Source organism: Anabrus simplex, chromosome 1, assembly GCF_040414725.1.
Source record: "Anabrus simplex isolate iqAnaSimp1 chromosome 1, ASM4041472v1, whole genome shotgun sequence".
NCBI classification, from domain to species: Eukaryota; Metazoa; Arthropoda; class Insecta; order Orthoptera; family Tettigoniidae; genus Anabrus; species Anabrus simplex.
Genome location: NC_090265.1, coordinates 897778807 through 897791863, shown reverse-complemented (window position 1 = coordinate 897791863; position 13057 = coordinate 897778807). Strand labels below are relative to the sequence as shown.

The following is a 13057-nucleotide window of genomic DNA, read 5'->3' as shown; positions in this document are numbered from 1 at the left end:
ACGTTAAAGAGCAGTACGAGGAGCGATTTAATAAGGAGGCACCAAATAACAGAACAGTGTTAGCTGTTGTTAACAAGTTCCATCATACAAGATCAGTCTTCTGTCAATGAAACGGGACAACAAGGTGCCCAAGAATCCACTACACAGTGCGTGGGTTATGATTTGGTGCACCGTATCCAGTTATTGAACATTGGGCCCTTATTTCATTGAGGATGTTGTACAGAATCCAAAAATAGTGGGCCTAGTAGTCTACAGAGGCCTCATTATTATCCCATTTGTGAGGGATTTGCACCATTTTTGTTGCACCACAATCTTACCTATCCAACGGAGATAGATGGAGTTACAGCCCACACCATGGGGGGAGTCACTTATCCTACTGTAATGACAACTTTGAGATTGCCTAATTTCTCATGGATGGGAAACCACGGAACACCATCTTCAGGGCTGCCAACAATGGGTTTCAAACCCACTATCCCTTGAATACTGGGTAATGGCCTCACTTAAGCGACTGCAGCTATCGAGCTCAGTAAATTAGTTACTTTCATTGATTGTCTCAATCTCATCCTTGGCTTTGACAATATGGAAGGGAGTGACATATGAGCAATGCTAGTAATGCCATTCTTTATGCAGCCAGTACATTATGAATGGTGTGAAAATGTCGCTCAAAGGGTATTTCTGCACCCTTCCTGCTCCCTGGATCTCACACCCGCAGATTCCTACATATGGGGCATGTTGGAGAATCAGTTTTCAAGGCTTATGACCTATCTACAAATATTCCCAAACTACACAAGAAGAAAACATAATTTTTTGTGTCCTTACAGCAACTTTTGTTCAGCAACAACTATCTTCAGAAATGTTATGAACAATGTGTGGTACACAATGGTACACATTTTCAATACATACTGTACCAAGGCAATTAAATAACATTTCAGTATTGTTTGCTTTGCCACATACAATAATAGCAACTTCTGACTCAGTGAGGAAAGCTAGAGTAAACTACCTCACTCCTCATTTGCCTTGTAAGTCTCTTCAGCGATGCCTAGGCCATCTATGACAGCTGATAGTAGAGCTGTTGAAGATCCAACCAGCCTTCAGGCTGAGCACTCAACACACACACATACATACTTTTTTTTATTTTTTATTTTATTTTTTAAAATTTTATTTTGCGCCTACATTAGAGCACTGAAATCAATCTATTTACAGTCAAGTCATGAATATTGGTTACAAATTTGGTTGATGTTTCTTCTTTTGTTCCCAGAAATGTTTCATTCTCTCTGACCTGGCTACCCGTTCTTCATCAGTTATGTTGTACTGTTTGCGTGTATAGGTCTTCAGTTTAAGTCTCACGTCGTTATTTCTCAGGATCCTCTTCTCTTCTCTGTTTTCAATTTGTTGAATTGTCAACAATTGTCATTTAAATCTTCTTGGACTTCTTTGAACCAGTGATTTTTAGTTTTATTGTTCCAAAAGTAGTTGAATAAATGTTTAGTATCCTAGTCTCTTCAAACTAAATCTTCAATACAATCTACACTTCTTTTGGTACGATCTACTCAACAAAGGTTTGTGACAACCATTGAATAATGTTTCCTATTTTGTGTCCTTTGTATGAGAGTTGCCATATTGTGGATGATGAACCAATGTCAGAGGTTTGATGCCCAGGATAATCTTCTCTGTCCATTCTATTTTACCTTCAATGATCAAACTGTATCAGGCTGTATGATCATTTCTGAAGATGTGACCAGAAAAGACTACTTTTCTGCATTTTGCACATGATTTCACATGATTTTCCAGCATGACCTCATTGATGACATGGGATCTTGAACCTTCTGCAAAACAACCACATTTCAAAGGCCTGCAGTTGGTTCACTGATGAAGCGTCCGGCTCCATGGCTAAATGGTTAGCGTGCTGGCCTTTGGTCACAGGGGTCCTGGGTTTGATTCCCAGCAGGGTCAGGAATTTTAACTATCATTGGTTAATTTTGCTGGCACTGGGGCTGGGTGTATGTGTTGTCCTCATCATCATTTCATCCTCAGCACGACGTGCAGGTCACCTACGGGCATCAAAGCAAAAGACCTGCACCTGGCAAGTCGAACATGTCTTCGGACACTCCCGGCACTAAAATCCATACGCCATTTCATTTACTGATGAAGCCTTAAACGCCATAAAGCAGCACTGGTAACACATAACATTTCACGACACTCCAAATTTAGAACTAGAGGTCACAGTTGCACATAAGATGTTTTAAATTCAGAAACACACTTCTTGCAATGGTAATTCTGGTTTTGATTTCTACATGGATCCCATTCTTAGACACTTGAAATGAGGCATCCTTTCAATGGAGATTCTGTCCAGCGTGATAACAGCATTGGTAATTTTCTGCTTGTTGAATACAATTAATTTCTGAATGTTTTCTTAATGTTGTCTGAATGTTTACTTCAGGTGTCAAACTCTGCTTGTTTTGGCTGTTTGAAAGGAATTGAAAGTCTTATAAATTATCAGGAAACAACCTATATTGGTGGAGAAAAAAGAAGAAGGTAAACCAAAGAGGTTATTGAATGTTAATGTTGGATACCTTTAGAATATGAGTACTATTTGATGTCTGACAATGGTGTCCCTAATTCACTTCATTAATCTCCAATGAAGATTCCTTGTAGGCTATGTGCCTGCACCAGGTTTTATCCTCTCCTTTCTTACTATCATATCATGTCATTAATTTCATCTCACTAACACCTCTGATGACGCTGACGTCAAGAAGGGCATCCAGTCATAAAAACCCGTCATGACAGATTCATCTCACTTCATACCCGATCCCATAGAGAAACAGGACAAGGGTTGGACAAACAAAACAAACAATCTCCAATGAAGATTCCTTATCTGTATCCTGAGGAGCATATTTTTACTTATTTCATTTTATCTTACATTGGCAACCAATACATCCATATGAGACAAGAACATGTTGGTATGTTGTCTTTAATGGAGATATATTTATCCCCAAGATACAATTGAAGAAGGCTTGGAACATCTAATTCCAGTATCTGTACTGAGTGAATTCAAGGGGATAGGTAATATCAGGATGGATAACAAAAGTCAACATGGACTGGACCTGATGCACGCTTAGCTTTCTAATCTGATCACGGTATATATAGGGTTGTGGCACTATATATATCAAACAATTAAGGTTATCTCTATGAATTATTGATCAGTATTTTTTTTCCAGTGAAGAAGAGGCATCTGAAATTAACGGAACATCCCCTGGTTGCAACTAGCTTGTTCAGACTTTTAAAATGTAGGCTCGAGGCACCCTTAAATGCAAAAGTTGTATTCCTTCATATATCGAATGGTCTGTGTTATATATCGATCAGTGAGGTCTTATTTATTGAACATATATCGAACGGCAAGGTTTTAAATGATACAGATGTTGATTCTATATCATTACCGAACAGAAATATTTATTATAAATCAACTTACTTTAGACATTATATGATTGCAATAACCTGAGCGAAATAGAATGATTCTTAAATATAAATCACAAAAGTAGAGGAGCCAATATTAATAAACATTAAAATATCCTGAGAAACACCAAAATCAGTTTCTTGTGTCTACCCTTCCACAGAGAGAAGAACATGTCTTTAGTCTTCCTTGTTTCCTTTTTTTTTCTCTTCAATTCTTCCCAGTACTCCTTTGAAGATATTGCGTATGTTTTTCTTAATCTAAACTGATGAGGTTTTTCTGGTACTTGAGGAACTTTGAGAAAATCTTTGAAAGAATCCTCACTACTACTTGAGGTGGGTGAGCAAGCAAGTTCCAAAGCAATTTCATGCTCATTCAATAATTTCGGCTTGTTAACTTTTACTACACTCTTCAAAATGACAGCACCAGGAAGATCCTACTTGGGAGAAGGTACACACATCTCTAAACGTTCATCATTCCACGTGAAATCATCTCTGCCCTGATCACTATCATCTTCTGATGAACTGTCTGTCATCGTTTCATTCCGATTAGCTGATATTGTTTCACGTGTTGCATTGTACCAAGTTGCAACAGTTTTCCAATAAGCATACAAATCTGGTTCACCATCATTCTGTTTTTCTCTATCACGTCTTAGTTTGCCATTGAATTTATCGACAATGCAAGGAGGCAAGAATACTTCCAGGTCATCAAGCACAAATTTTAACTTCTGATTGGAAGCGGAAAGGGATGAAGGGCTGCCTTCATCACTCTCTTGCTGTTGCATTCCCACTGGGGTTTACAAAATATCTGCAACACATTTTGTGTAGTCCACAGCATTGGGATCTAGTGGATAAAGACCACACTTACAAAAGGTACTTTTCACAATATCTGGCCTAACAGCATCATACCAAAATTTCTTTAACACGGGTGCAAAATTTACCTTGGTGACTGATGCACCCGCAGTTCGTAATTTCTCGCCTTGAAGAGCATTTTCCCATGCTCTCTTTAGAAGTGCAAATACCCCCACATCTGCTGGTTGCAGAAGATGGGTGGCGTTAGGGTAAAGGCAGTACTATATTATTCCATGGTCATGACAATATTCACTGACTTGAAGGGATAAGTGTAACTTTCTCTTCCTCTAGACAAGACCTAAAGTGTTGAAGGTAGTTCAGAAACGTTGAGGGCTTCATCCAGCCACTTTCAGTTTTCTCGTAGATCCAAGGCTCAAGTACACTATCTTTGATAAGTTGCTGAAGTCGTATGTTGCTGTAGATGATCATTGTTGTGGCACAATGCCCGTTGGCACAGAAATTTCCGAGCACTGTTATGCCTTCTTTCTCTTTAGAGGTTGCCGTAATTTGAAGCTGTTCCCTTCTGACTCTAAGGTACTTGCCTGAAATCTTATGGAACAGAAAATTTGTCTCGTCTGCATTGAAGATCCTGCTTGGGTCTTCCATAATTGATCTTACATCCTCAGATTCCAGGTAGCGCGACAGTCCAGCAAACCAACCACGTATTCTCTCTTCCGAGACAGCAGCCCTGCCCTTGCTAATGGTTTTAGCCTTCTTCTGAGACAGTGAAAGGGCCGTCCCATAAAATATCTGAACCAGGTTTTACCAGGTCTTCCATACTTAAACGGTGTGCTCCTTCCTGATGACTGCACAATTTGCTGAACAGTGTCAAGTAAATTCTTTTTCTTCAACAGAAATCCTCTCTTAGCTATGTTGATTACCCATTCACTAATGCCCTCTTCTTCTCGTGGACTCAGGAACGGCTTCCGGCCAAGGGCAGTCTGAATCTTCTGACGTCCAGATAGTTTGACGTTTAACGTTGTTAAAGGGACCTGATATGTTTTAGATGCCTACCTTTGCGACATCATACCGGACTATACCTCTTGAACAGCTTCAGTCAAGACAGATAATGAATACTGACACCATTTCATTCTTTCAACAGGTTAACTTTGGTTTTTGGGACAATTGGGGCATCTTAATTTTGACCATTGTCAAGCTCTGAGCACTAGTTAAGGAAATAAATAAGAACTGCAAAAACAAATATTTTCTGCTTTCTAGTTTTAAATGGCTAAAATGTAATAATTTGTTTTCAAAGAGTGTAGGGTAACTACCCGCACACACCCCCTCTTGTTGACGCCACTTTATTTGCCTTGGATAGTGACAGGATTGTTGAATAAAGTTATTAGAACAAAGTACGGCATCAGACAGACACAAAACATCGTAAAAGAAATCTAACTGTACCCGATGAGGTTCAAATTCAGGCCCTCTCAAGTTACAGATAGACGCCTCAGCAGTCATGACCACAGAGATCCGGACTTCGGCACCAAAAAAACCCCCCCATATTACAAATTAAAATCATAAACAGCCCATTAATTTTCAGTGGCATTCAATATTAAGGGTTGTTTTTGTATTAAATGAATCTCATTTATCAAACGTCCTTTTGATATTATAGATTGGGAGTCAAATATCAAACATTTTTTAATTCTAGAAATAAAGATGAAGATAGGCAAAAACTCACAATACAAGAAATTAATAAACATGTATGTATGTATGTTAATACAACCTATTATTTAAAGGATATCTTCTGAAGACACTATTTTACCGGCAAAAACAGATAATCACAGGGACACTGCACCTTAGTAACAATACAACGTTCTCATCAAAATCCTGCATATTCCAAAGTTCTGAGACTTTCCTGCGCTCACCAACACGGTAACAACTTCAACCTATCGATTGACATGAAGCAAAGTTTGGAAGGGTGGATTTAGAAATCTCAGATGTTATGTAAACTTCTCGATGTCCTTATTTTGCAACGAGATGTATGAACTGTTCGATATTTGAAGGGCGTTCGCTATATAGTGCTATTACCCTATCTAAGACATCACAGTTGTGGAGAAAAGGAATCAATTAAATCTGCAACCCTTAAAATAATTGAATAAAAAAAAATGAACCTCAGTTCTTAGACCTCACACTAATTACTTTTAGTTTCTACCTCTCAAATAGTTTAGGTGCTTTTGAAATAGAGAATTCTCTCCTTTGGTTATATAGAAACTAAAAAACAAAACCAGTTATATCATTAATTATATAATAAGGTGAAAACTTACAATTCTTTCCAACGTAAGGAGTCTTCCTGCAAAGCCTGTATCTCACGGGCAGATCTGGCAGTTAATTGAGCATTTTCCTCCAAAAGAGCCTGGTTCTTGCCAATGAGTTCCTCCATTTTCTCCTCAAGGACTTGGTTTCTCTTTTCCAATTTAGCAATCTCCTCTGCAGTCTTCATTTTCTCTTCTTCTAAATATTTCTGGAACCAGTCAAATATTTCTGATCATGAAATTCCACAGCCCTATATACATGATCATTTCCCCTGAAAAGACCAAAATAATGGCCTTTTAAAGGAAAGGACCCCATCCCCAGAAAAATCTGTTTTAGATAACATTTTAGAAAGAGTCATTGATTTCAATATTCTCTTGGATACAATTTATCTTACCAATATTCCAAAACAATAGGATTTATAAATCACATAATGAAGCTATCTCTTGTTGAAAATCACACTTGCTTATGTCTTTATAACACTTTAGCCAGACCAACCCTTTGCTATGGCAGCAAGGTATGAACGATCAGAACTCAGGACATTTCCAGAATTACAGCATGTGAAATGATGTTCATGCACTGAACAGCAGGCTATATAAAATGAAATGACTACACTAAAAACAAAGAGGAAACAGATCTATAGGACGCCCGATGAAGTGATGGAGAGAAAATGCAAGACCATAAGGGGACACTTGGCCCAGTACTTGGAAGGACGATGATAATGGTGGTGATGATAACCTTATGACAGAGGAAGATGATTACAGAACAGTTATTTTGAAATGTTCAAACTAACTCAAAAAGTAATAGTAAAGTTTGTTTTAAAATACATTTTACCTTATGTAATGGCTGGTGACATATTTTTTTTTTTTTTTACAACTCGCGCGTTACTTCACACCAACACAGATAGGTTGTATGGCAACGATGGGATAGGAGTGGGAAGGAAACGACCATGGCTTTCATTAAGGTAGCATTTGCCTGGCAAAAAAATAAGAAACCATGGAAAACCATCTTCAAAGCCACTGACAGTGAAGTTCGAACCAACTATCTCCCGAATGCAAACTGACAGCTACGTGACCCAAAACTATGCAGCCACTTGCTCAGTGCTGTGACATGTGAATACTGATGTAAAATAGTTTGTTTATGTTTTTCTTGCACATATCATCCAGTGTGAAAGGGAGGGCTTTCCTTATGGAGAATAATTATGTGCTCTGTCCTCCATAAATGAGTTGGAATAATATTGTACTTTAGTCATAGACTATATCTTTTTAGTCTTCAGGATAACCTCTTTTATTAAAAAGATATTCTTTACAGCTACACTTAAATCTGACACCCACACATCAGATCTTTTTATTAGTAGAAATAAAGCAGAATGTGTTCATATTTAAACACTACAACCAGTGAACAAATCTGTCGAAAAGTTGAGTTGACCATTTCAAAATAGGCTGTAAACAAACTTATATTTACAATAAAAGGTACATATCACTTTTAAATAACAAAACAATTTTTAAAATGTGACCCTAAGTTTACATTTTTAGAAAAGCTCAGTTTTCATGTAAAAAAAAAAAACAAGTAAAATAACATTCTCTGGACACAGACAGCTATGTTTAATGAAAGAAAGATGATGGAGCAGAGAAGTATCTTCCAGGGAGAAGGGGAACCAAACGCATTGCCTGGAATGCATGCAAGCAACTTATCATTTGGTACGAGTGATACTATGTGTAACAGGTAAGTGGGTACCTGTGTTTCCAGATATCTGTACCCTATGTAATGGGTACCTGGGTATTTTCACTTCAGGTAACCACCATAATGGATACTCAGGTACTTAATTACCTGAGTCGTGTTATCAACACAAGTTCATATACCAATAAAAATTGTTTTTATAAATGCAAAGGTATACCATCATGATGTCTGGTATCTATTCCTACAACTTATCATCAAACTGAGAAGCATTCATCCATCATCATTCAAAACTTTGCTATAAATCCTGAATTTTGGATCTAAAAATTTATGACAGTTATCAGTGTTCAATATTCAAAGAGTGAGATGGAGAAGAGCAATGTAAGTTTTATTAATTATGGTTTAGTACATGAAAACGAAGAAAGATATATGTGGCGCTGAGAATCAAACTGACTTCAGTGCCAAATTGTAACATTTTCTTGTTTTGCTTGATTAAGAACAAGAATGTTGTCTTCTTTAAGGGCCAAGGAAGCTCAAGAACCTTTGAGTACAGTAGGTATTTATTTTAACTATAAATTTGTGTAGGCACCACTGAAAACTCTTAAGTAACGGTATACAATGCCAAAGGAACTCAACCGACCAAATCGTATGGTCTGTTTGGAGGTTTGAAGGTACGGTGATCGTTGAGTTGTATTATTGGTGAATATGTGGCAGAATAAGTGGCCTAGTAGAGGCAAAAGAATTTTGAATATGTGTTTAAACTCCAAGAAAAGTGAAAATGATGTGAATATCAACAAAAATATCAAAAAAGGTACAAATCAAAACTAGTCATTTCAAAAGCTGCCATGTGTTACAACTACAATTGTGTTATTCATAGTTGAAGTAACTCACTTTCTGTGCTTGACAAAGTCATTAAACATATATTATAAACTAGTTTCAATATAAAAATTTAATAATACGGCCAAAATTGAGGTTATTTGTATATTCACAGCAATAGAACCAGCTTTTGGGTGGTTAGGCCGTGTGCATTATGCAGAGTTTCGTCCAGACGTGCCATTTGGACTCATCAGCTGGAATGGCACGCCCCTCCAGGACTCTGCTTAGCAGTGGCAGACCAAACTGTGTGGCCCCGCCGTGTTAGCAAATCAAGTTTGCTAACCTGCTAAAGGAGAACCTGCGGCTGTGAAAGCTTTTTTTGATATTTGTATATTATTTCAAACTAAGGTTATGATTGTACAACATGTCTTTTATTGAAACTATTTTGACAGATATCAGTCAAGTTATTTGTTTCTATGAACAACAGAACAGTGAAATACTTATTATAATATGTTTTGATCCCCTAGTTTAGCATGCAAAGCCAAAATTAACACTTACATGAAACAAAAAAGGTAGTTAAGTTACTTCGACATTGACAGTTTTTGTTCATACCACAACTCGTGGTGCATTAGTTACACTGGCTTTCAATCAGTTCTTTTATCTGAAGTAATCCCTAAATATAATTTTTTCAAATTATCTTCGTTTCAAGAAGAGATAGTCCCAAGGAACTTAAACGTACTGTTTTAAAAGGACAAGAAACCAATATGGACAGTGTAGACAATACGTGTCCAATTTTAGGTGCAGTATTTCAATTTTGTTTACTGTAGTTTTTAACATACCAACATAGTGATCTCAGTTTGTTGTATTTTTTATTTTAATGATGAGATAATTTAAATACTAGTGTAGTTGTTTTCTTAAGATGTGAAATACTAGTGGAAACATAAATATCTAAATTAGTAATTGAATAATTGTTATTACAAAGAGAGCACTTCCATAAACTATACCATTAATAGGCTATCATGTCCTGAATGTCTGCGTTTCCTTTCAGATATCAGCATGGCAGATGAACTGGAATCAATGGTGTCACTAAATGTTATCAACGTAAAAAGTATTTCTTTACTTGATGACATTTTCCTTGGTCTTGGCAATGACACTAACCATGCTGGAAGAGAAGAATCTGGGAAGGGTCAGTTTATTTCCTACAGCCCAGATGAAAATGTGGTCAGTGACATTGTTGAAGATGGAAGAGGAGAACCTATAATGGGTGACGTTCTTGGTGATCAAAACGAAGAGCCAATGATTGGTAATATCATAAGTGATGGAGGAGTAAATCCTGCGCTTGGTGATGAAATAGAAGAATATTAGGTGGTACAGATGTAGTAAATGGAAATGAAAATATTAATCAGTTGCAAAATCAACAAGGATGAAAATGACGGAAAAATGAAGCAAACTGGAAAAAGGAATTTGAGGAAAAAGTTAAGGAATTCTGGTCAAGAATATACCTCTGTTGGTGGAAGAATTATGCATGAAAAAGAATTTCAATATTACCAGTGTAAATGTCTATATTAATGCTCAGCAAACTTTCCAGTAGAGCAAAGTTCCAAAAATTCATCAGCACTATTATAATTTAGAGACTGGGATCAAATACAGTAGAGACAATACGCGACACTCAGCAAGATATCGGACAACTATTAGAGCTCTCTCTAGCGGATTGACCTGAGAACTACTGATTCTGTCATAAGAGCACGTGTATTTGTGTGTGAAGTTTTTTGTGTTATTTATGCGTTTTCAAGTTGGATATCTTCTCTGGGACTGCAAAATACCACAGAAAGCTAAAACAATCATGTACCACACTTACTTCATACCAATCCTCACGTACAGTTTAGAGACATGTACCCTACTAAACAAAGACTTCAGTAGAATCCAAGCAACTGAAAAGAGATTCATTAGAACCATGAACCAAACAACAAGAAAGGACAAGATCAGATATGAAGTGAATAGGAAAGTAGCTGGTATTGAGGTTCCTATTATCAGTGTCAGAAAGAAACGCAGACTTCAGTGGTATGGGCACATAATGAGAATGAACAGGGAAAAACCTGCCAGAAAATATTCTGACCTTAATCTCGTAGGAAGAAGACCATAGGGAAGACCACGAAAACGTTGGATAGAGACTGTAAGATCAGATGTGGAGGAGAGAGGATACAAATGGGAAGATGTACTGGATCAGAAGATGTATGAAGACAGAAGGAGATGGCGAGCGCTTGTACACCACACCCTGGAAACTGGAGTTGGGAAATGATGATGATGATGATGATGATGGTGAGTAGGCTTCAAGTTAAAAGGAAAATTGTCCAGCTCTTAAATGTAAATTCACTGAATCATGTGCATAAGGAATGTGCTGATATTTTTGTTGACAAATGTTTTAATATGATGATACAATGATGATACAATGCTTTTAAATGAGAAAAAAGAAAAATCTAGCTGTGAACGTTCAGGCAGGAATTCTAAAGCTAGAAAGGTAGAAAGCAGTCCATTTCACATCTTGATTATATGTCTAATTTCAGTCTTTAAATAATAACCTGTTAAATAATTCTTCATTCATTTATCCAGAATTGCTTTAGCAACTTTGAAGTTAATACCTTAGTAACACTTTCTTTCTAGACGTAATTTATTTATCCATTTCCATATATACATTTTCATTGATATTAGAATTTAGTGCAAATTTTCAGGTCAAGCCACTAGGAGCGCCACCTGCAACTTGTCTCCCATTTATTAAGGCTAAATCCGGAACTGCCGCGTATTGTCTCTACTGTATTTGCTGGAATTGGCAAACTTTGTACATACAAGGAAAAGTGAGAGTTTTGAATATTGGGAGGAAGCACACAAAAGGGGACAGCAAACAACAGCATTCAAGGCATTACTTTTTTACTGATGCTAATGGTATAGAGAAAGAGGTCTGCAAGGGTGTTTTTAAAGTGACTTTGCGCATATCAGATTCAAGGATTGCTAGAGCACTTGGAAAGACAACACCACAAGATCAACAGGGTAAGCATGTACCTCACAACAAAACAACATGTGAATCTGTTAATAATATCAAGAATTTCATTTAAAAATTTCCCACCTATGAATCACACTACAGCAGACATAAAAATCCCAACCGGTGACATTTGTCTCCAAATTTAAATGTCAAAATAATGATTTGTATAAAATTCATTGTTATGAACAAGATCCTCAGGTTGTCCGTGCAAGTTTATACATTATTCGTTCAATCTTCGATACCAAATTCAATTTGCATTTTCATCCCGCACTAAAAGATACCTGTAAAGAGTGTGACCTATTAAACACTCAAATTAAGACTGCTGACAATGAAGAAAACAAAAGGCATTTAACACAAGAGCAAGCTGAACGTCAGTCAAAGGCAGAAGAAGCTTGTCAGTCCATGAATAAAGATGCTTTATATAAAAGTGCACATCTCTTACTTAAAGTTGGAACTTGCTATTACAACCGACAGTTATGGACTTATTTATTGGGTATTCATGATACGAGGACTGGTGAAGTACATACCTACATCTGGAATGACAGTATCACCTCAAGTGGTCCACAAGAGATTTATTCATGCTTACTACATTATGTCACAAACTTTGTGAAAACAGGTCACTTAATTATGTATAGTGATCAGTGTTGTGGGAAGAACAAGAATTTTAAACTGGTTTCATTCTTAGATTTTATTGTAAATAATCCTAATGACAGTGTGAAGGAAATAGATCATAAATTTTTATTGTCTGGCCATTCCTATCTACCGTATGATTAAGACCTTGGATTAATTGAGAAACATAATAAATTTCACAGCCATATTTCCACACCTTCAGATTGGATTTCTGTAGTAAAGTCAGCTTGCAAGAAGAAACCGTTCATTGTGTATGGAATGAAGGACACAGACTTTAAGACAATAAATGATTTAGAAAGAAGAGTAACTAACAGAAAGAAAACCCTCGATGGTGAAAAGGTGAAA

The 13057-nt window shown here is 36.9% G+C and overlaps 1 protein-coding gene across 1 annotated transcript in view; it reads right to left on the bottom strand.

Annotated features, from left to right (window-relative positions):
• LOC136857458 (uncharacterized) overlaps positions 1-13057 on the bottom strand; it is a 374657-nt gene that overhangs the window by 128500 nt on the left and 233100 nt on the right. Inside the window, exon 14 of the mRNA XM_067136132.2 lies at positions 6567-6763. Coding sequence (XP_066992233.2) covers positions 6567-6763 — 197 coding nt within the window. The remainder of the gene's footprint in view (positions 1-6566; positions 6764-13057) is intronic.